The sequence below is a fragment of the Vitis riparia genome, chromosome 3 (genome assembly GCF_004353265.1).
Source record: "Vitis riparia cultivar Riparia Gloire de Montpellier isolate 1030 chromosome 3, EGFV_Vit.rip_1.0, whole genome shotgun sequence".
Lineage (NCBI taxonomy): Eukaryota > Viridiplantae > Streptophyta > Magnoliopsida > Vitales > Vitaceae > Vitis > Vitis riparia.
The window spans coordinates 1930276-1953254 of NC_048433.1; the positions used below are offsets into that span (position 1 = coordinate 1930276).

At 37.5% G+C, this 22979-nt stretch overlaps 2 protein-coding genes across 4 annotated transcripts; one reads left to right on the plus strand and one right to left on the minus strand.

Moving 5' to 3' along the window:
* The first annotated feature begins 1272 nt into the window (after positions 1-1272).
* LOC117911905 (hippocampus abundant transcript-like protein 1) lies at positions 1273-6809 on the plus strand. The gene is made up of 14 exons (XM_034826340.1): positions 1273-1596; positions 2204-2315; positions 3758-3870; positions 3980-4102; positions 4193-4392; positions 4575-4650; positions 4948-5034; positions 5127-5207; positions 5298-5330; positions 5426-5479; positions 5590-5631; positions 5710-5788; positions 5886-5956; positions 6298-6809. The coding sequence occupies exons 1-14, from the start codon at positions 1432-1434 to the stop codon at positions 6385-6387; spliced, it is 1326 nt and encodes a 441-aa protein (XP_034682231.1). The 5' UTR covers positions 1273-1431; the 3' UTR covers positions 6388-6809.
* A 172-nt stretch (positions 6810-6981) lies between these two features.
* Positions 6982-22057, minus strand: LOC117911904 (DDB1- and CUL4-associated factor 8). 3 transcript variants are annotated; one of them, XM_034826339.1, is made up of 6 exons: positions 21863-22053; positions 21670-21792; positions 10268-10519; positions 9748-9891; positions 8687-9418; positions 6982-7406 (listed from the first exon to the last, which is right to left on the minus strand). In XM_034826339.1, exons 2-6 carry the CDS (start codon positions 21781-21783, stop codon positions 7167-7169), a joined length of 1482 nt encoding a protein of 493 aa, XP_034682230.1. In that variant the 5' UTR covers positions 21784-21792; positions 21863-22053; the 3' UTR covers positions 6982-7166. The 3 variants fall into 3 exon arrangements, with proteins under 3 accessions (XP_034682230.1, XP_034682227.1, XP_034682229.1); XM_034826336.1 differs by lacking the exon at positions 6982-7406 and adding an exon at positions 7413-7772 and having other exon boundaries at positions 21863-22057; XM_034826338.1 differs by lacking the exon at positions 6982-7406 and adding an exon at positions 7413-7772 and having other exon boundaries at positions 21670-22057.
* Between the last annotated feature and the right edge of the window lie 922 nt (positions 22058-22979).

Consider the following 22979-nt stretch of genomic DNA (forward strand, 5'->3'; position numbering starts at 1 on the left):
TTTACAAATTAAAAAAAAAAAAAAAAAAACCACACACACTATATGCTAATTAAAAATTACTTTACCCTATTCACCCACAATACTATAGTACTATCTTTATTTTTGTATTAATAAAAATTACTTAATATTAAAAAAAAATCATTTTTCAAATTATTTTTGTATTTTTATTGGCATATTTTATTTTATTTTCTATAGTATAATAAAAAATTCTTTGTATAGAAGTTATTGTAGTGTTTACGTATTACTTTGATGAACATTTTTTATATAAAAATAACGAATTATCATCTCCTATACGAGAAGTCCAAATCCAATCATCTTTTACAAAATATCTTATATTATAAAAATATGTCTAATTGAGAAATCAAATCGACGTAAAATCATATACATTATATCTTATATTATAAAAATAAGTCTAATCGAGAAATCAAATCGACGTAATATCGTATACGTTACTGATAAAGGAGAGAAAGGATCACTTCATCCACACCCTTCTTTGGTTTGACTTTCACTCTCAAAATTCACCGACTGGTTTGACTTTCACTCTCAACATTCACATTTACTCCCTTACCATATGCTAAAAACCACACCTCACAGGGTCCAGGATCCGATTTAAAATTTTTGTTCTTTAAAACAAAAAATATGTTTAATAAACAAATAATATTTTTTATTTTAATTCTTAAAAACAAAACCCAACTGTTTTTAGACAACATGTTTTAAGAAATAATTATATAAATATATAAAACAATTAAAAATAAAATACAGAATATAAAAATTATTTTTAAAATATATTTAAAAATATGTTAAAATATTTTAGGTTTTCAAATAAATATTTGTTATATAAAAATTAAATAACAGTTTTTAAAAATTATTTTGAAAAATTAATTTTTAGAATTATTTTTGAAAAAAGTTATCAAATAGACCTATGTTTAAAAATGATTTTACAACTGTTTATAGTTTTTTTAATATTTAAAAAATAAAAAAATTTAAATAAATATTTTTTAAAATTATTGTAAAAAGCACGTGAAATATTTAATAAAATTTAAAAAATATAAAAAATTACTTGTACCATTTTCTAGATAAACATCCTCTCGTAAAAGCGCTTTTGGAAAAAAGCACTTCAAACAACAACACTACCAGACAGCTAATAATCTCCATTACCTTCTTTTGTTTCTAAAACAAACTACTGTAGAAAGCAAGTGAAAGCATTTACCCCTGGAAAGAACTTGGAAGCTACGTACTCTCGGCGTCGAAGTTATTTTGTCGGTTCTCTCAAAGTGCGAGAGGAACTTCGGATCTAATTTAAAGGTGAAAAAAGAAAAAAAAAAAAAGAAAAAGAAAAAAGTCTAAAGGGATATACGTGTACTCATTCTCCAAATTATAGCATAAAGGAAGAAGAAGAAGAAGCAGAAGAGGCTTTGTGGGTGAGGGGCGATGGAGAAGTTGGCAGGCCTGACACACCTCTTCGTGACGGTTTTGCTGGGGAGTTTCTCCGCCTTCATAGTGGTTCCGGCCATTACTGACGTCACCATGTCTGCGCTCTGCCCCGGTAAAGACGAATGCTCTCTCGCCATTTACCTCTCTGGTTTCCAGCAAGCGGTATGTGTGTATACATATACTAATTTCAGTGTGATTTTGTGTTTTCTGATTTCCTTTTTCTTCCTCTGTTTTTTATTCTCTTTTGTGTGTTTTTTCTTAAGTTTTATGCTTCTTGGTTCGAGTCCATGGAAGAAAATGAGAGAAAAAGGAAAAGAGAAATTTTCCCACTAACCAAACAAGCCATACTTAGATTTTTTTTTTTTTTTTCTTTTTTGGGTTTTTTTCATTTCCTCATTTTTATTATCTCTCCCGGACGCGTGGGCAAACTTGATACACTCGGGAGTCAGGCCCAAGTGTCGGGATTCTCTACCTAACTTTCAGACCTACTAAATTGGGTGTTCATAGCCATCCAAACACATCCCATTTTTTTTTTCCTCCATCATGAGAGGAACCCGACAGATATTTGAGAAGAAATTCTGGGAAAAAAACAAAAGCAAATTTTGAGAAAGACAAGCAACAATTAAAAGCTTTGGACTGATATATGCTTCTGTTGGTTGAATTTTCCTTCCGCCAAGCTTAACTTCAACTTTCCATATGAAACTTAAGAGTTTTTTCTCTTTTTTTACAATGATCATGAAGACAACAAAATCTGATACGAATATTGCAGATTATAGGACTGGGAACCGTTGTGATGACACCTGTAATTGGGAATTTGTCCGATGAATATGGAAGGAAGGCTCTGCTCACAATTCCAATGGCCCTCTCCATTATTCCCTTGGGTAAGAAGATTATCTCTTGCTTAATGATTGATGCTTCCTCCTGCAATATTGTGTGGAGCCAAAGCAAAGCGTCCATAAGGTTTTTAGTAGCTTTGTGGTTGACCCCTAGTATCCACTGAGTTAAAACTATTTCTATTTCAAACTAAGCATTATTGCACCTAAAATCATAGCATTTTGAATCATGGGACCTCAGTGGTGTTCAATTTTAGGACTTTGGAAGTATAGTTTTGCCTCTTAACATTCGTATTTGGGACTTGGTTGTATACGATGTTACGAATCTACTGAGTTAAATTGTTATTTTAAGTTATTTACTTAAAACTTATTACTTATTTTTTACTTTAAAATTTCAAAATAATTTAAAACCGACCATGGTGATTCTTGGGTCAAGGAGGCGTGGAGCAGTTCTCGTGTGGAGAGCCATTGAGGTCACAATCATGGATCTGAGAAGGTCCATAGGGCAGAGGGTAAAATGGTAATTTGGAATTAAAAATATTTTTACTTAATAATAAAACTGATTGTAACTTTTAAGTCGTAGCCAAATATATAATTCACATTATGCTCAATTAATGGTCCCGTTTCTGAAGAAGAGCAATGGGAAACCATATGGCATACACAGTAGATTTTTCCTCTTTCGCTTTCAGATAATCTTCTTGGCTAGTACTATTCATTCCTAGGCTCCTAGCTCTAGTTAGGCATTTGTCTTTCCCCTTTTCCAATTCCCAGTTACTTCACCTTCACTTTGTGGTTCTGTGGACCCTGGAGGCATGGACTATTGGGTTGCTAGTGTAGAGAAAAGCACTGGAAAGACTAAAGACTCGATTCTTTAAACGAGTGCTTTGACCTGATCAAGTATCTTTTGATTTTTCTTAGGGGGGTGGGGCGGCGGGGGGTGGTTTGGCTAATACTCTTTACTTCCTATTTGTCTTTTCCTTTTTTCAATTCTCAGTGGCTTCATTGTCACCTTGTGCCTCTGTGGTCCATGGAAGCACGGGCCGTCGGGTTGGTAGTGTAGAAAAAAAGCTGGAAATACAAAGTGTTACAATCAAGGACTGCCTCTGTATAATTCAAATAGGAAGTATTCATCTCGAGGCTTAACCAGCCAGAGGTACATAGTGGGACTTACTCTCCACAATGCGCCCAACTTGGGTCTTGATCCATCCTGAGGCTGATAATGAGACCTAATCATCTTTGCCCATACACAATCATCATGTGGTCATTTACAGTCATCACATTCATAAGGAGCAACATTGTTATATGTCTGAAAATTCCTTCCTGCCCCAACATATAACTAAAGAATTCCAACCTGTAATCTACCTCTAATAGTACTTGTCAGAAAAAATGATTGAGTCATCTCATCTAAAAAACAGCCACAAAACCCCATTTCCCGTTTGTTTTGAGAGGAGAGATTACATGGTTATACTAATAGAAGTACCTTTTTACAGCTATATTGGCATATAGCAGGACTACCACCTCCTTCTACGCATACTTTGTGATCAGGACTCTTACTGCCATGGTTGGTGAAGGCAGTATAAACTGCCTTGCTCTCGCATATGTGGTAAATGATCTTAAACAACAACCCATCAGCTTGTAATATTAGCTTTGAACTCTATACATTTGCCATTACATTTTTCTCTCTTTCTTTCTCTTTCTTTCTTTCTTCTCAGGCAGACAACATTTCAGAAGGCCAACGAGCCTCAGCTTTCGGAGTTCTATCTGGGGTAGCATCTGCTGCCTTTGTCTGTGGAACCCTAGCCGCCCGCTTCCTCTCCACTGCCTCCACCTTTCAGGTTCTTGTTCTCATACAGTCTAGATCTTCTCTTGTTTCCTTCCTTGTCAGTGAGTTGGTTTGTCATGTTCCTTCCGTATTTTTGAGTCAGGTTGCCACCCTTGTATCGATGATTGCAACCATTTACATGAGAGTTTTCCTCAAGGAGACTTTCCCCAAAGGCGATTCTTCACAGGCATTATTGAAAAAGGAACCGGGTATGAGTCCCGACGACGGCAACTCATCGGAGAAGATACAGACCTTCAAGAAAATTCCATCTATTGGAGACCTGATCAGCTTGTTGAAGTGCAGGTACTTGAGGCTTTTTCCTTCTCATTTTTTGCATGAAATATTAGGTTTTTCATGATCATTGGCTTTCCAAATCCAAGTCCATTTAGTATTAAGAGATGAATGATCCCAAGTGATCAGTCTCAGTTTTCTTGTTCTCTATATGTTTTGACATACTAGATACTTCGCAAAACCTTTTGTCACAGGGCGGCATTTTCACAGGCTGCAGTTGTCGTCTTCTTCAACGGTCTTGCAGAGGGTGGCCTCCAGGCCTCACTGTTGGTACTCTTCTTCCTCCATTGTGTGGTAGATGGGAAATGATAATAACTTTGTTTAATTCCTGTTGGGTATGTTTTCTTCTATACTTGCAACATAGTGTACCTTTTTAAAACGATCAATTTGAGTTAATATCGTATTATGATCAAATCAAAAGCTCTTTTCAAGCTCAATAAGAATTTCTTTGCCTTCTAAATATTATGACTTCGGCTTGGGAAATACCCTATTGATATTCTTAACGTCAAGTGCTTCTGAATTTGACCCTTCTGGTCCTAATAAGTTGGAAATTTTTGGCCATTGTAGTACTTCTTGAAGGCTCGGTTTCACTTCAACAAAGACCAGTTTGCAGACATAATGCTAATCGTCGGGGTCATGGGGACCATTTCACAAGTATATTTTCTACTATCACCCTTGATTTCTTTCATTTCAGTTTCATAGACTCCTCTTTCTCAAAAAATCATCATCATTTGTGGTCTCTGCAGCTGCTTTTCATGCCCTTGTTGGCACCTCGAGTATCAGAAGAGAAGTTGCTCTCTATAGGGCTCTTCATGGGATGCACAAACGTATAAACCTCCTCTCATCTTCTTCATGTTTTCCATGTATGACCGTCTATAAACTGAGTATATGATGTTTGGTTTCCGGGAATCATGCAGATATTTCTCAACAGCATAGCTTGGTCATTCTGGGTAATCCATTGCAATACCTTTTCCTACTGCATCACCAAGCTCCTCCTACCCTTCAAGAAGTATGATGATATCCATATTTTAAAACTACATTGCAGGTCCCATATGCCATTGCTGCGTTGGCTGCTTTTGCAGTATTTGCTAACCCTTGTGTGAGTTCTGAGCTCTGTCTCCTCCTGGAACCGCTAGTACATTGCACAAATGCTTATCAAATACCTAAGTCCATCACAAATCACTAATCAAAGACACTGCATTCTTGCAGGTACGAAGCATCGCATCGAAGCAAGTAGGCCCCAATGACCAGGTACGTTTCTCAAAAGGGCATCAAGCTTATGACTAAATAACCCATCTAATTGTATATTGAAGTTTATTTCGGTATCAGGGGAAGGCTCAAGGCTGTATATCAGGCATAAGTTCCTCAGCCCAGATCATTTCTCCCTTGATCTTTAGTCCTCTAACAGGTAATCTGAGAGTTGATAAGAACCCCATTTGTCTTTTATACTTTGGAGGAAGAAAGGTAGGGTTCTAAACTAACGATTCATCGATCTTGTCTTCCAGCTCTATTCTTATCTCAAGGAGCACCATTTTATTTCCCTGGTTTCAGTATCATGTGCATTGGATTTGCTTCGGTAAGAGCACTTACCTTACAACTTTTGTAACATAGTTTCATATGAAAAGTGAAAGTTGAAAGAGTCACTTCTATTACTAACCACCAACTCATATGGAAAAATGATTACAAACTTTTAACCAATCAGAAATATTTAACATTTGCAGCACAACTGTAAGTCAAGAGTGCAGAATTTGGATAATAGAACATGACGCAACTTGAATCCAAACATTTATAAGCTTGATTGAGCCTTGATCTATCAAGAGTTGGCATTTCTATCAAGTCAAATATCGACAAATTTACATTTCTGTTGTATCTTATGTTTCATGGATTCAGTTTCATGAGTCAAAAATTGATGTGCAGATGATCGCCTTCATTCAGAGTACTATGATAAGGGCTGTTCCTCCTATTTCAAGTCAGCCAACCAGCAACAGCAACTGCATCGAGGCCTAGTTCCAAATATTTGTATGGTCTACTACTACATGTAAAAGGAGAAGCTTCTTCCTAATCCTTATACTGCTCAGTAAGCAAATCTTATTCCTCGAAAGCTCTAGCAGAAACCTGGAAAAACAGCTACCAGAAGCTAAAATGAACTGAAGTACTACAACAGGTTGCACTTTGACATGGAAGAAGCACCCTAGAGGAAGAACCTAGGGAAGAAACCAACCTGGAAGGTATAAATAACTATGAATCCTGCAATCATGTTACTATAGAAAGACTAGCTTTGGCCCCTAAACACAATTGTAATCTCGATAATAGCCTAGTTGGCTACGAACTCAACCTTTAAAATGAGCTGTCCATTGGCTTTGAGAAGAGAGCATATCATATTACTGTATCTTATTATTATGAGCAAACCATGGTCTCTCTTTACCCTCCATCTCCATCATCATTTTTTAGGGTTTTTGGCCAGTTGTTTTCGGAATATGGACATTTACAGTTCAAACTCTTCGTAAACTACCAAAAGGGGGCACATTATATGATGCAAGCTTAATTGTATCAGCCAGGGACATCATCTCATCATATGTACAAATGGAAATGGCAAGAAGATTTAACCATAACTTACCAAAATAATTAAAAAATAAATAAGGGAAAAAAATAGAAACAAGAAGAAAAATCATGAATCAAAGTAACTTGTATAGCAAGATCCCCCACTCCAAACAGGTTGAATTTAATCCCTACATTATAGACAATTACCATCATTTTTATTGGGAGAAAGGTCACCTCAACGTCATTCAGCTACATGGATCTTCAGCACTGCTGGATGTATCTCCATCATCAGAGGAAACATCACTGTTGGCATTAAATGTCATTATGAGATCGAAAAGTTCCTGATCTCCGACCAAGTTCTCAGCCAAGCTTGCAGCACCGTGCTCCTCCCGAGTTGTCCTTAGTTGCCTTTGCAATGAAAATAGCTGTATCATCAGGTCCTGGGGTGAAGCCAAGCGGTACATCCTGTCCATTGCCTTTGGTTTCTGGAAACAGAAAGTGAAAAATCACAAATCATCAATAGCATCACAAAAATCACCAACAAAATCATCATCCCCATCATCGTCATGGTCATCACCAACACCATCAATGCCACCACCACCACCACCACCATCATCATCATCAATGTTGTCATTGTAATCGTCATCATCATCATCACCATTGTCGTCGTCGTCGTCCTCATCATCACCATCTTCAGCATCGTCATCGTCATCGTCATCATCATCGTCGTCGTCATCATCATCATTATCATCATCATCATCATCATCATCATCATCATCATCATCGCCATAGAAATAATTGTTATCATCGTCAAAGGCAAAGTAACGATGAAATCTAGCTGGTGTCATAACCTTCTCCAAACATGTAACAGCAGAGAAATTAGAATTTCCTCTGCTGCCTACATAGACCTATCTATAAACATCACAAAAACAACATTCGAGGTTTGGGGGGAAGGGCACCAAAGAATGGGACAACAACATGAATAATCAGACATCCAGAAAGCTACTACTAAGGAGTAGCAAGTGACTCAACTGTGTCCTCTATATTTTTATTTATTTATTTACTGATTTTTGCACACGCGGAATGGGGTGGGTGGGACAAAGGCACATAAGAATCTATGAATGCCAGACAATGGCACAACCTGATTCATGGAAAGTACAAGGACGCGCTAAAAAACAAACTTTATTTTTCTAGCAAGCCAGTCAAAATTACTAATAGTTTAATGCTAACCGCCTCAGAACCATAGTAGGATCTTGGACCCGCATGTTTAAGTCACCCATTCCAAATTAGGATTAGGGTTAGAACATGACTGCCACCAATAAAAAGCCCCCAGAGAATATCCCTTCTCCCCACACCACCAGAATGGATCACCTATCATTCATTCAATAGTGTATATCACCCAAAAATTGACCTTGGTTAGCATGAGGACCCAACAACTGTGCTCATTTAAACACAAACAAATTGGGTCTAGAAAAATTACCAAAGTGTTAAATCAAACCATGATTTTGTCAAGATATTCTAGGACCAGATGGTATTTATTAGGTTGTTTCCATCATATTTTTCTCAGTCAAATATGTGCAGACCCATGAGCATACTAAAAATCTCAAGTTTCATTTACTAATTCAAGATCTAAAATTTCTGGGTAAGGCCTCAAGATCAAATATATCGACAATATCTTGAGGTGTTCTTTGCCTATCAAGTATATATGTGTGTATGTGTGTAGGTAGTCTCTAACAAATATTAACCTTAAAATGACAGAGCATACCCGTTCAATTGTTTTAGGCAGGATAGCTTTCTCAGTAGCCTTCGGAGTCCATATCTTGATGTCTTTCTCAATTCCACTGCTGGCAAGCACTGTAGCATGAGGATGAGACTCGATACAGTTGACCACATGCTGATCAGCTTCCATTACACGAATGAGCTCCCCACTCTTCTTCCAAATGAATATGCGGCCACAGTCTGACCCACTCACCACATACTCACATTTAGGCCCAAAGAAGCCTACACCCTTCACTGTCTTACAATTTTTGTGCCCCTTGTAGACTTGGGGAGAAACATTTTCATCAGTATCCATAGTTGATGCTTCCAAGGGATGATCTGCACCACTGCCCAAAGAAGCTGGAGAAGCTGGAATAGGGTCAGGTCCCAATCCGATATCCTTTGTGAAAAGATAGATGAACTCATCATTGTAGGACACAAGAAGCTCTCTCTGGTCTGAGAAGGACAGGCCTGTTATTCCCACATATGGATTACCAATCAAATGTGAAGGGCAAAAGAAGTCTATGGGTTGATCAAAATCAGTAGATCCATCCCACTTATATTTGCGGATATCATAAAGTCGAGCATATTCATCTGACCCTGCAACAGCAAACAGATTTGAATTCCTTGGATCTATTGCAATCGCATTTAGTTGGACAACGGCCCGCAATCCCCTCCTCCTTTCTTCAATTTGATGGCATGTCAAAAGTTCTGTAGCTGCCCTAGATCTCAGGTCAATCTGTAAGAATACAGACATTATCACATGGATGAATGCTCCAAAACATGGTGATCAAAATATAAAGAGAACTATCAGATATGTCAGATAACATGAAAAAAGAAGGAAAAAAAGAAAGAAAACCATGAAACAAGATGAATAATCAATTCTGTACATAAAATCTGATGTCCAATCTGATGAGCCTCCAAAGTGAAACTCAACAAAAATATGAGCCCCATCAATAATTTACTATATTATCTGCTATGAACAAAAGTTCAATTTAACCAAGTTTACTTAGATTCTTTGACAGAGAAAAATTACAGAATTAATAACTTGAAGCTATTATAACTCACATGCTGAACCAATCCATCTTCACCACAAGTGTAAAATATGTAAGGGCTCCCAGGTTCAATGGCCAACTTATGAGCTCGTCCCTGATGTTTGGCTAGTAAAGTAGTCTCAACCCGCCCACATTCTAGAATCTGAGCACGCCTCACCTATAGTTAAGCAAGGGCTCCAATTAAAAATAGACATTAAATCCACATCATAGATCTTGAAAGCAAGAGTAAGACAAGGTGTAAAGATTTCTTTAATAAAAGGCATACATAAACTATGCATGACATGAATATCATTCAATCTATCTATCAAAAAAAAAAAATGAATATCATTCAATCTCACAAAAAGATCTTTAAGTTCATCAAGTCATGTGAGATAACATTCCTTCCTGTCTTTGATTCATGACACTGAAGTAGATACATAGAGGGGTTAAAAAAAATGCCTGCCATGAATTAGGTACCAACTCCTAATGAAATAAGGATGCTCCACATCATGCTCTCCCCAGAAAAGCATTCCACTTTTAAACAAAGGAATTACCTGGCCATCTGCTGCACAAGTAACAATGCTTCGATCATCTGTGTAAGGCATGAACTTTGCTTGGAAAACATTGTTAATATGACCAGATTCAAATGAACGTTTGACATGCCCAGATTCCCAATCCCATAGTATAATCCGCCTGTCATCAGAGCCTGACACAAGAATGTCACCATCTGCATTGAAGCTTACTGTGTTCACACAACCTCTGTGCTTTTCCAGCTTCCTATAGATATCAAATTGAAGCACAAGATCCTGAAACAGAAAAGAACCATCTAAATACATCTTTCTAGGTAGTTTCACATGGAATTTCAGCACACCAAAAAAAAATAATGCTTTTCACAGGGCTGACCATACTGCCATAAAAGACCTTCTGCAGAGGCATAGGATGAAGAAATCAAGATTCCAAAGAGTCCTTTCTATCTTTCCCCTACTTTCTCAATAAGTTGTTTCTTTGTATGTACAAATTATTGTCCGACCCATACACCAAAATAGGGTTGTTAGAGAAATATTTGTATTTTGGGTAAACATTTGGGAAAGAAATTATAAAACACAGTAACATATGGAACTAAATCTTAAGACAAACTATGACACCTGCAAATATGTCAGACAAAAATAAGTGTCTTTGTTTACAAAAATAAGTAAGATTTCAAGGACAAGGCTAAAAAGACACTTTTTAGCACCACTTTCCAATTCTTCTCCTCACAGCAAGTAGGGGAAAAAACATTCACTATTTCACAAAGCGGTGGGGTATAATTTGAGCACAAACTTGTATTAAATTAATATTTCATCTCAGGTAAACATTTGGGAAAAGAAATTATAAAGCACAGTAACATATGGAACTAAATCTTAAGACAAACTATGGCACCTGCAAATATGTCTGACAAAAAGAAGTGTGGTGCAATGGAAGGTTTGTTTCAAAACGAAACAGAAAAACACTCAAGAACCAACACATAGATCACAATAGGATCTAAAAATTAGAGAATAATTCTGAAAAAATATATTGAACTCCTCTCTAACAATTACAACGAGCCTTTAAATAATGTTTATAATGAAAAAAATCAAGGAAACAACTGAAATAAGAAACTAGAAATAGGAAACCAAGATAATTGGAAACTAGGAAAACTAAAAAAGAAATAGGAAACTAATGTTGAACCTACAATAGAAACTAATAATGTAGGAAATAGAAACTAATCTAAAATAGAAACTAATGATGTAAGAAGCTAAAAATAGAAACTAATGATGATTGTGTTCAATCCCCTCCACTTGAAGAAAACTCGTCCTCAAGTTTTGTGATTGCAAAGAAAACTCATCTGGAGGATGTGTGTGCGGCTCCTTGACTTGCTTAAAGAAATCTGGGTTCGCTATGTTGGTGAATAACGGCTTATCTTTCTTAGTAACCGAATTGTTTTCTGATGATTGAGACTGTGGCATCAAAACAATCTTCTTGTCAAACCACCAAAAAACAAAAGTATTATCTTGACCCTTATAAGTGACATCAACATCAGAGTGCCACGACCTCCCTAATAAAATATAACAAGCGTCCATATCCAGCACGTCACATACGATCTCATCTTTGTAATACTTTCCAATCGACAAAGGAATTTTGCAAACTTCTAGCACTTGAACTTTCGTGCCTTTGTTAATCCATGCAATCTTGTACGGAGAAGGGTGTTCCTTATTCTTCAAATTTAGTGCTTTCACCAAAGCCTTGGAAACAAAATTCTCGCTACTTCCACTGTCAATTATCACGTTGCACACTTTATAACGAATAGTGCATTGAGTCCGGAATATTTTATGTCGTTGAGAGTCGTCTAACTTTTTTGGGGTAAGCGAAAGTCGTTGGACAATGCATGTCACTTCTTCTCCCACATCTCCTTCTGCAAACTCAACACCCTCATAGATATCTTCTTCAAGAACCCGTTCCTCTTCGCTGCCGTCTTCTTCTACAAAGTTAACAAATCATCTATTTGGGCAATTATTTGAAAGATGGCCTGGCTGGTTGCATCGGAAACACTTCCCTAGATTTCGACGCGCATAAGGATCATTATTGATTCATTGTTGTTGCCAGTTTCAGCCTGGAGTATTAGATCGAATAGGGGTTGAAGTTTCACTTCGATTCTGCGTCGAATTTTGAGTTAAAGGGGCATTTTTTTTTATATAGGTAAATAAGAGATTGTATTAGAAAAGCCTAGAAAAGGCAAAAAGAGTATACACGAAGTATACAAGCAATGCCCAAGAAACTAGGAAAAAAGAAAAAAGAAAACCTTTCACCTATCTAGAAAAAAGCCACTCTATAAAATCAATCAAGGACAAAGAATGATCCTCTAAATACACCCTACCCCAATTCACAAAAGTGTACAAAAAAGAAAATTTTAAAGCTTGGTTGGATCGTTCAGTGTCATTGAACACTCTTTCATTTCTTTCCTTCCATAAAGTTCACATTAATCAAAGGAGGGCAGCCCTCCCAGCCTTTTCCTTTCTCTTACTCACAAAAGCACCATGTCAACCTATCAAATTCCTTTTGATTGAGGAATGCAGGACCCACTGCACATCAAAAAGAGAGAAAAGCAAGCTCCAAAGCATTGAAGCCTTCTTACAGAAAAGAATCAAGTGGTCACTGGTTTCCTCTTCCACTTTACACAAGTAACACCTATTTGGCATATTCCAATCCCTTCTTTTGAGCTGCTCACTGGTCAAGATTCTGTTCCAAGACGCTTCCCAAGCAAAAAAGCTTACCCTCATGGGAGCCCAAGATCTCCAAATAATACTCCAAGGAAAAGGGTCATTAGAGGCTTTTGTGAGGGAGCGGTAGAGAGATCTAACAGAAAAGGAGTCGTTCTTGCTATACTTCCAACTCAAGACATCCTCCACATCTCTATTCAAAACCAAAGGATGGAGTTTCCGGAGCAAGCCTTCCACCTCTTCCATTTCCCAATCGTTAAAGTGTCTTGAAAACAAAAGATTCCAACTTCCCACCTCTCTATCCTCCTCCCAAGCATCAAACAACCACTGATCCTTGTTAACCGCCAATCAGAACAAGTTAGGGAAAGCATCTTTCAAAATTTGGTCCTCACACCACAAATCCTTCCAAAATTTGACCTTCCTCCCATTCCCTACGACAAAGCAGGATCTAGAGCGAATGTTTTCCCAATCTTTTCTAATAGCTTTCCACACTCCCACACCATAGGCTCCCTTCACTTCTCTTGAACACCAACCTCCTTCCTCTACCCCAAATTTGTCTATGATGACTTGTTTCCACAAAGAATCCCTCTCTACAACAAATTTCCAGCTCCACTCCCCAAGCAAAGCTTTACTTAGGGCCACAAGACTACGAATACCTAAGCCTCCCTGTCTCATATCAGCACAAACCGCACTCCAATTCACCAACTGCATCTTTTTCTCTAAGGCGCCACCGCTTTAGATCTTTTCAAATCTTGTACACACTTTCCGCGAAATGACAAAGAGAGACATAAAGTAAATTGGGAGACTTGAAAGAGTGCTCTTTATCAAGGTAAGCATCCCCCCTTTAGAAAGATATTGTCGCTTCCACAAGGACACACTTTCTGAATCTCTCTTCCACTACGTCCCACACCTTTGAGGATTAGAAAGGAGCATCCAAGGGTAGGCCCAAGTAAGAAGAAGGGAGCTTCCCAATCTTACACCCCAATATCAAAACGATATTCTCCAAAGAATCAACCCTTCCTACAGGGATAGCCTCACTTTTATCTCTGTTCACTTTTAACCTAGAAATCGCCTCAAACCATAAGAAGACCCAACTCAAGTAACGCAGTTGCTCACTATTAGCCTTGCAGAATAAAAGGGTATCATCAGCAAACAGAAGATGGAGTAGATCCCTTCCTACTCCACTACTGCTTCCCACCTTAAACCCCTCAATGAAACCCCCGCTTTTGGCTCTGAAGAGCAACTAGTTGAGAATCTCCATGACTAATAAGAAGAGATAAGGGGATAACGGATCACCTTGTCTCAAACCCCTAGTGCTGCGAAAAAAGTTTAAAGGGGATCCATTAATTATAATTGAGAAATTAGCTGTGGAGATGCACCATCCAATCCAATTAATCCACCTCTGCCCAAACCCCATCTTGGACATAACTAACAGAAGGCAGTCCCAGTTGACATGATCAAACGCCTTCTCAATGTCCAATTTTAGAAGGAGACCAGAGAGATTATCCTTCAACCTAAAGTCTACAGCCTCATTTGCAATGAGCGCGGCATCCAGAATCTGCCTATTCTGAATGAAGGCATGTTGGTACTCTGAAACCACCTCTCCAACAACTAGTTTCAACCTATTTGTGATGTAGGACAATCCTAAGAGGGTTGCCTACACTCAAGGGTAGGTGGGCTAGGATTTTATTTTTAGGGTGTAAGGAGAGGAACAAGGAATAAATTTTATGGTAGAGAAAATTATAAGATAAGAAATAGAGAGAAAGAAAAAACAATGAAGAAAATATGGAAAACCTTAGAATCTCACTAAGGCCTTCTAGGAGTCTCACCTAGAAGAAAATCAATGGAGTCTCACCATTGAGGGTTGCAACCTTGCAATGAAAGAAAGTATAATATTATTCATCAAATTCATTCCTTTAATTTACATTGATTAGCCTATTTATAGGCTTCTTTAAGAAATTCAAAGTCTACTAGGAATCTAATAATCTATTATGATTCTAATTTTAATTATAACATCCAAAGTTTATTAGGACTCTAATAACCCTATCATGACTCAAATTCTAATTATATTATAACCCAACTAGCTAATCCTAATTAGACTCCAACAAATATTAATCCTAATTTAATTCTAAGTAATATTAATTCTACTTTAATTATAACTAATATTAATTCTCTTTCTTGATATATATATTTCATCCTCATCAATTTGCCAAGACTTTGGCGAGTAATTTTTAAAGGCTCCCAACCAAACTTATTGGTCTGAAATCTTTCAACTCTTCTGCATCCCCCTTTTTTGGGATTAGAACGAGAAAAGTGGAGTTTAGACTCCTCTGGAAAGTGCCAAGGCGGAAAAAATCACCAAAAAATGTCATAATCTCAACTTTGGTAAAATCCCAAGAAAAATACAAAATGCCATAGTGAAGCCATCCGGACCAGGTATCTCCAGAGAAGCTGCACAGGGCTTCGAACACTTCTTTTTTTTTAGAAAGGCTCCTCTAAACTTCTGGACCTTTCTGTCCCCAGAACACGAAACTGTAAATCCCCAATTCCTAGTCTCTAGTCCTCAGTTTCCAATAACAAAGACCCATAAGCCCTACACACCCCAAACTTGATATCTTCCTCGCTAGTAATAGTGTCCCCATTAATATTCACCTTGGATAAAAAGTTTTTTCTGGCCCTGGCATTGGCCATCTTATGAAAAAATTTGGTATTCTTATCACCCTCCTTTAACCAGATTTCCCTTGATTTTTGCCTCCAGAAAGTTTCTTCCATTAAAACGCAATTCTTGTACTCCTCCAAATCCCCCATTTAAGTCTCTGCTTCCTTAAAAAACAGGGGATTAACACTCTCCTTTGAATCCCAAAACTGAATTCGAGAAAAGGCCTCAGATTTTCTAGCAGAGACATTACCAAAAACTTCTTTATTCCATCTTCTTAGATCCCTTTTGAGAGCTTTCAACTTTTCAGCAAGGCAATGGTTGTTAGACCCTGCAACCGAGTACCCTGTCCACCACACTTTTACTAGTTCTTTAAACCCATCTGACAGAAGCCACATATTCTCAAAGCGGAAAGGAGTCTTGCTTTTTTTAACCCCCCCGCCCTCCAAGGAAATGGGACAGTGATCAAAGACTATTCTAGGGAGAGCACATTGAAAGACATCTAAAAAATGATCCTCCCACTCGTTGGAGATTAGAAAGTGATCCAACCTTGAAGCTGCTTGAGAATTAGGACCACCATACCACGTTAACTGACCACCAGAAGAGGGGGGATCCTTTAGACTCAACTCCTCGATGACCTCAGAGAACCTTCTCATCTCTACTATCAGATTGAGCCCATTCCTCCTTTCCCCTAGAATCTAATGGAATTGAAATCCCCCCCACACACTAGGGATCCTCCCACAAGCCTTCAATAGCACCCAATTCTTCCCAAATCTCATTTTTTTCCCTTGATAAGACTAGTCCATAGACACCAGTGAACACCCAAACAAAGCCATTTTTCACATTCCTGAAGCGACCTGAGATGGTAAAACCTCCGCGCTCTAGCTCCAAGAGCTCTAGAACCTTGTTGTCCCAAAAAAATAGAATGCCTCCTGAGGCACCCCCAGCATGAACTGCACCCCAGTCCATAAACCTTCCAACGCCCAAGCTTTTCACCACCTTTAACGACATCTCCTGCACCTTTGTTTCTTGAAAACAAACTAAATATGCCTTCTGGGCTCTAACTACCGAGCTAATCATCCTCCTTTTCTCCTTGTCTTTGAGCCCTTAACATTCCAAGAGAGGATTTTGATCTTCATCAATCCACAAGGATCATTTCCCATTTGTTCAAGCCGTTCCTTCTATTCGCAAGCACAGGCTCTCCATAGCTAACTGTACAATCCAATTTCTTAAGTTTCTTTTTAGAGCGTGATGCAGACACCGCTTTCTTCTTTCTCTTTTTACAGAGGGTCCCCCCACCAGTCATCTTCTTCAACTTCTTTAGCAACAAAACAATTTTTTCTTCAAATCCCTCAATCGGCATTCCTAGAAATCTACTGAAATCTTAGAAATTGGAAAGCTCCTTGTCAGAGGGCGGATCCTCTTCGGAGGAAGCATTCTCAGGGAAAACCACCTCTGACCCATCTTGCAGAACCATAGATAAAGGCCCCTTTACAGCGTCGGCCCTTACCTCTAGCACACCCTCTTCCCACTTAGGGGATCCTCCCCAATGCTTCAGAAACAACGTTGTCCCTCTGCAATCTTTGCCCAAAGCAAAAGAATCCGACATCCAAAAAAGAGTAGAAGAAGAAGAAGGCCTTCCTCCCAAGAAGAACGAGACCAAGAGAGCATACCTTGGAATCTGAGAACTTCTTCTAAGAGAACGATGCCTGCTAGAGGTTTTGTGTTCAACTCCGAAGGCATTGGAAATGACGCACAAGGGTTAAGGCCTTGGGTAGGACCCATCGCCGTGGACGGAAAGCTAGGGCACCGATCGTGAAGAGCTTCTCTAGGAGAAGAGAAGAAATTCTCCCCTCCTTCTAAAAGACAGGCCCGACCCACTTCCAACTGGGCCTTGCCTAAGGAAAGCCTTTTAAGGCTTCCTCTTATTGTGAAGGGGCATCTTTATTGTTGTTATCATTGCTGCCTGAAGTTGTTGACCCATTTGGAGCGCTTCTTGGGTTGGTCGGCGAAAGTTACCTTGAGTGAACACCGTGGACCTATTGATTTGACTTTCCACTTTCATTGCCAAATTAATTGCATCTATCATGGTCCAAACCCCTTGAAGAGCCAGTCAATTTTGAATGGCCGGTTTTAGGCCCCCAATATAACAAGCTATTAATCGATCCTCCATCTCAAACAAATTAACTCGGGCATTTAATCGATAAAATTCCTCTGTGTATTCGTTCATAGTCCAGTTGGCTCGCCAACAATTTTGATATTGTTGATATAAAAATTGTTCATTATCCGAAGGGAGAAATCGCCTTTGTAATAACCGTTTGATCTTGGGCCAAGTATGAACACATTGTTTTCCTTGTCGTTGATGATTATATTGAAGTTGTTCCCACCATGCAGAAGCTCCGCCTTTCAACTCATATGCCATGAGCTTTACTTGATTTTCTTATGAAATATTCAAATAGTCGAAAAAGTTTTCGACAATATGGACCCAATCGAGAAAATCTTCAATGTGTAGTCGACCGTCAAAGCTTGGTAAATCCATTTTCATCCTAAATTCTTGGTTATTTTGACCCTGATTGTTAGCCCGATAATTGAAACTAAAATCATCTTCTCCAGATGAACAATCCAACCTTCGTTGCTGCCTTTGTTGAATATTCCTTTGCTGTGGAAGTCGAAAATCATCACCATCTCGAAAAGGTGGACAAAACTCATCTTGTTCATCAAAAACCCCTCACTGGAGGTTGTCATCATCACGACGCCTAAGAGCTCCCCAATTTCGACCCTCATACACTCGTAACAAATAGGGCTCGTGAAAATCGCGATTTGCGGTTGGACTCGTGTGAAGCGCGCCTCTGCCATCGATTTCCAACCTGATCTATGGCCGACATCGGTTGTCGTAGTTGTCCTCTTGCCAGTCGCCACGTTGGTTTGGTTGTCACTCCATGGGTTCATGTTTCCCTTTGATAGTCAACACAGCCACCATCTGCGTGAGATTGCGAAGAGTCTCGTCGATCCCGTCAAGTCGTTGCTCGATTTTTTTGAACCATCGTTCGTCATCGATGGTTTGTTTTCCACTAGAACCGTCGTTAGCCATTCCTTGCTCTGATACCAATTTTTATGCAGCAGAAGGTTTGTTTCAAAACAAAACAGAAAAACACTCAAGAACCAACACATCGATCACAATAGGATCTGAAAATTAGAGAATAATTCTAAAAAAATATATTGAACTCATCTCTAACAATTACAATGAGCATTTAAATAATGTTTGTAATGCAAAAATAAAGGAAATAACTGAAATAGGAAACTAAAAATAGGAAACCAAGGTAATTGGAAACTAGGAAAACTAGGAAAGAAATAGGAAACTAATGATGAACCTACAATAGAAACTAATAATGTAGAAAATAGAAACTAACCTAAAATAGAAACTAATGATGTAGGAAATAGAAACTAATCTAAAATAGAAACTAATGGTGTAGGAAACTAAAAATAGAAACTAATGGAAATGTAAACTAATCTAAAATAGAAACTAATGATGTAGGAAGCGAAAAATAAAAACTAATGATGATTGTGTGCTGCATCAAAGTGTCTTTGTTTACAAATAAGTAAAATTTCAAGGACAACACTAAAAAAACACATTTTAGCACCAGTTTCCCAATTCTCATCCTCACAGCATGTAAGGAAAAAAATATTTTCTATTTCAGAAAGCGGGTGAGGTAAAATTTGAGCACAAACTTGTATGAAGTTAGTTCTATAAATGTCAAGTTAGAGAAAGTGGATTTTTTTCTCAATTGATAACTGCGCCACATTCTTTTTTTTTTTTTTTTTTTTTTTTTTGGAAAATAGCTGAATCACTAATGAATGACATAAAAAATAGCCACAGCTCCTTATGCTTTCAGTTCAAACAAATTTGCATAAGAGTCGAGGGATCTCAAGCTTAACCTTACTATCATTCAAATGAAGGACCAGAAAGTAAACAATTTGGCACAATCACTACCTTGAGAATATGAAGCCGAAAGATTCTTGATAACCATAACACTTCATAAGAAAACGATGCCCACTCATGAGTCATCAAAACAACTAATGAGCAGGCAAAAATTATGCTTGTTGCCTAGGCAATCTAAGTAAAACCTATAACATCTATGTTATAATATTACAAGTACAACTGTTCAAGATCAGATTGGCATATGCAAGCATGCAATGTAAAGCAATATTGGAAAAAATAAATAATGTAATGAGAACAATTAAAGGCACAAACCATCTCCCTTACTCGGGTTTCAGTCTAGTACTTTTGGATTAAAAAAAAAAAGGCAAAAACAAAAGCATTAGCTAGAAGATTAATGAAATAACAAGGACCAAAAGGCCAATATGTACACAAATACACATAATAATATATATGTGTAAACACTGAGGGCAGGATGAGAGAGAGAGAGAGAGAGAGAGAGAGAGAGTTGCAATGCCAAACTATTGCCGTGAATTACAAGCATCAATGCAGAAGAAGAATAATATGCCCATATAGGAGGTTCTAGTTTCAGTTCCATATAACAATAAAGGGTAGAGGTTTTTTTCTTTCTCTTTTTGGATTTTCACTAGGGGGTTTCCAACCCTCATGGGAGCTAGATGTTGGTGGGAAGGTGGGTTTTAATCTTTCTCTTTTCTTTTCTCGCTTGCCTTTGGGCTATATCTGTATACTCCGTGTGTACTTTGTTGCGCCTTTTTGCACACGTTTTTAATATATTCTGCTTATTTACCTATCAAAAAATAAAGAAAGAAAACAAAGATTACCTATGAAAGAATAAAAAATAAAAAGAATCATGGTGAATTTCATAGTCACGGATTCTTTCACATTACAAGGCTAAATCAGAGGTTACATGTCACTATGAAGCTCTGGAGCACCCTGTACACTAAATACCAAGAGTCTTAATGTTCCTGACTTTCATAATCTTTCCAGTAAAACCGTTAAATATGGGGCACTAGGTTCATATACTTACTAATAAGCAATTGAAACTGAAATGGCTTCAAGGGTACATTGAATGATGGCAACTGGGCTGATACAATCCCGTCAGATGAAAATGATAGCAGAGGAAGCTGCCCCCAAGGTGTAGCTCAGCTGTAGTGCCCCTTGGCAATGAACCAAAGGTCCTGCATTTGAGCCTCCCTGGTCTATTAGTATAGGGTAAACGGATGGGCCCATATCAACCGGGGTTTGCTATAATGGCAGTTGGGATTAATGTCTCCCTGTCAGGGTTGATTCCTCATCATCAAAAGAATGATACCAGAGGAAGCTAGCAGTCCATATATCCCACGTGAATCACAGCTTGGTCTGATGGTATTGCTCCAAGCATAAATAAGATGTCATTTGCACATTAAGTTGCAAAGATGCTAAATTAAAAAAAGCATATCAAGGCACAAACAAAGAAAAAGTTTAGTAGCTCCACGTGATGAAGATAGAACACACTAATATGGAGAAGCATGTGTCAATGCAGAGAGCAATAGATTCAACTACTTCTCCAAACAAAGCTCCATTCTTACCAAGAAAGTTTAGTGAAAAAAAAAAAAAAAAGAATTAAACCATAGATTATTCTTTTCTCATCTACCAAACAGAATGCAAACTCCAATAATTCACAAAAGCAAAATTACTCAATGTCCAAAGCTACCGCTATAAACAATGTCCAAATTGATTACAACTTCTACCAACTCCCCGGGAAAATAACAAAAGGAATGGGAAAAATACTCAAAGAAGCTTTTCCCTTCTTTCCCCTCATATTTTTCCCAGGAACGAACCAAACAGAACCCAACTAACAGATCACAAACATAATCAACAAACAAGATCATTCCTCCTCACAACACAATAACCGGATTAATAACACACAACACCACCGAACAAAATTCGCTATCAGAAAACCAAACCATGAATTAGGTTTTCCATATTGCGGGAATCAGAATGCACCGATCTTAAAACCAACCAAAAAGAAACCACACCACAGCTCCCACCTCCCGGACCCAAAAAGAAAAAAGAAACAAACAAACAAATAAACAAAGGGAGAATTGGGTTTTCGAGAAAGAATACCTTAGAAGCGGCGAGGCGATGCGCGAAGCTTCTGTTGGGGAGCCCGCCGACCTCCCGCTGCCAAACGTCGACGACTGCTCTGTCCAGACTCGTTGTAGGCCTCCTCCTCGACATCGTTTGCTTCTGAGAAATAAAAATGGGTGATTGGTAAGAGAAAATGAAGGAAAGTTAACAGCGTCCTCGAGATTCTCACCGATCTTTCGAATCGGTTTTTCTAGAATGATTCAAGTTGTTTTCGCTGAATTCACACCATCCCACATCGATTAGTACTGAAAATATATACAGTAAACACCATCTGAGATGCCTTTCTCTCTCTAAGCTCTCTTTCTCTAATTTTTCTCTTACATGCCCGTCTCTCTACTTTCTCTCTCTAAACTCTCTGAAAGTTTTCTCCCTCCCTACTCTCTCTTTCACTGCCTTTTCGGAATGTCCACGTAACGTTATCAGAGGATTGGAACGGTGGTGATTGGGTGTGACGAGGGACAGAGTATTAGGTTAGGCTTGACAGATGTCATTTTTTGGGTTATAATGTGGAAGTTTTATTTATTATTTATTTATTTATTTTGGCTTAAAGTTTATTAGTAAAATGAATTGATATATTTGGTTTTCTCCGTCAACTTGATAAACCTTTATAAGATAAATAAGTAAATATATATATATATTAAGAAATTATAAAATTTATTTTTAAAAACATTTTGAAACAAACCTTAATATTTCATATTCTATATTAAAATTGATAATTTAATTTAAAGTTAATTTCATCCCGCATCTCCAAGGTTTTAAATAAATACCCCTTAACGTTATAAATTTGAATTTTTATCGAATACATCTCTTGTTCAAAGTGAAAGAGAAGGTAAATAAAAATTAAAAATAAAAAGAATTGGGGACATATTAGATGAAGTTTCAAATATATAAGAATTATGTATATTTAGTCGAAATCTCAAATGAGGAAAATAAACTTTTTATTTCTTATAAGAGCGTGCTTTGATTTTTATGAGAATAAACTTTTTATTTCTAATTGTAATCCAAATGGACTAATTTTTTTTCTCATTCTTCTTCCTTATTTTCACATTTCAAATGCACCATAATGAAATTTTTTGGAAGAAAGGAATCATACATCAATTTCTTTTTCTATATACAATTTTTTTGCATTGATATATGAAAAGGAAATAATTTTTTTTTACAATTTCAAATTAGATGTAAATATGAATAATTCAAAATTTTAAAAGTAATAAGTTAATTTACAAAATTAGAAGACTTCCAAATTATACCAACTTTTAATTTAATAAAATAAAAAAGATACTGTGAAA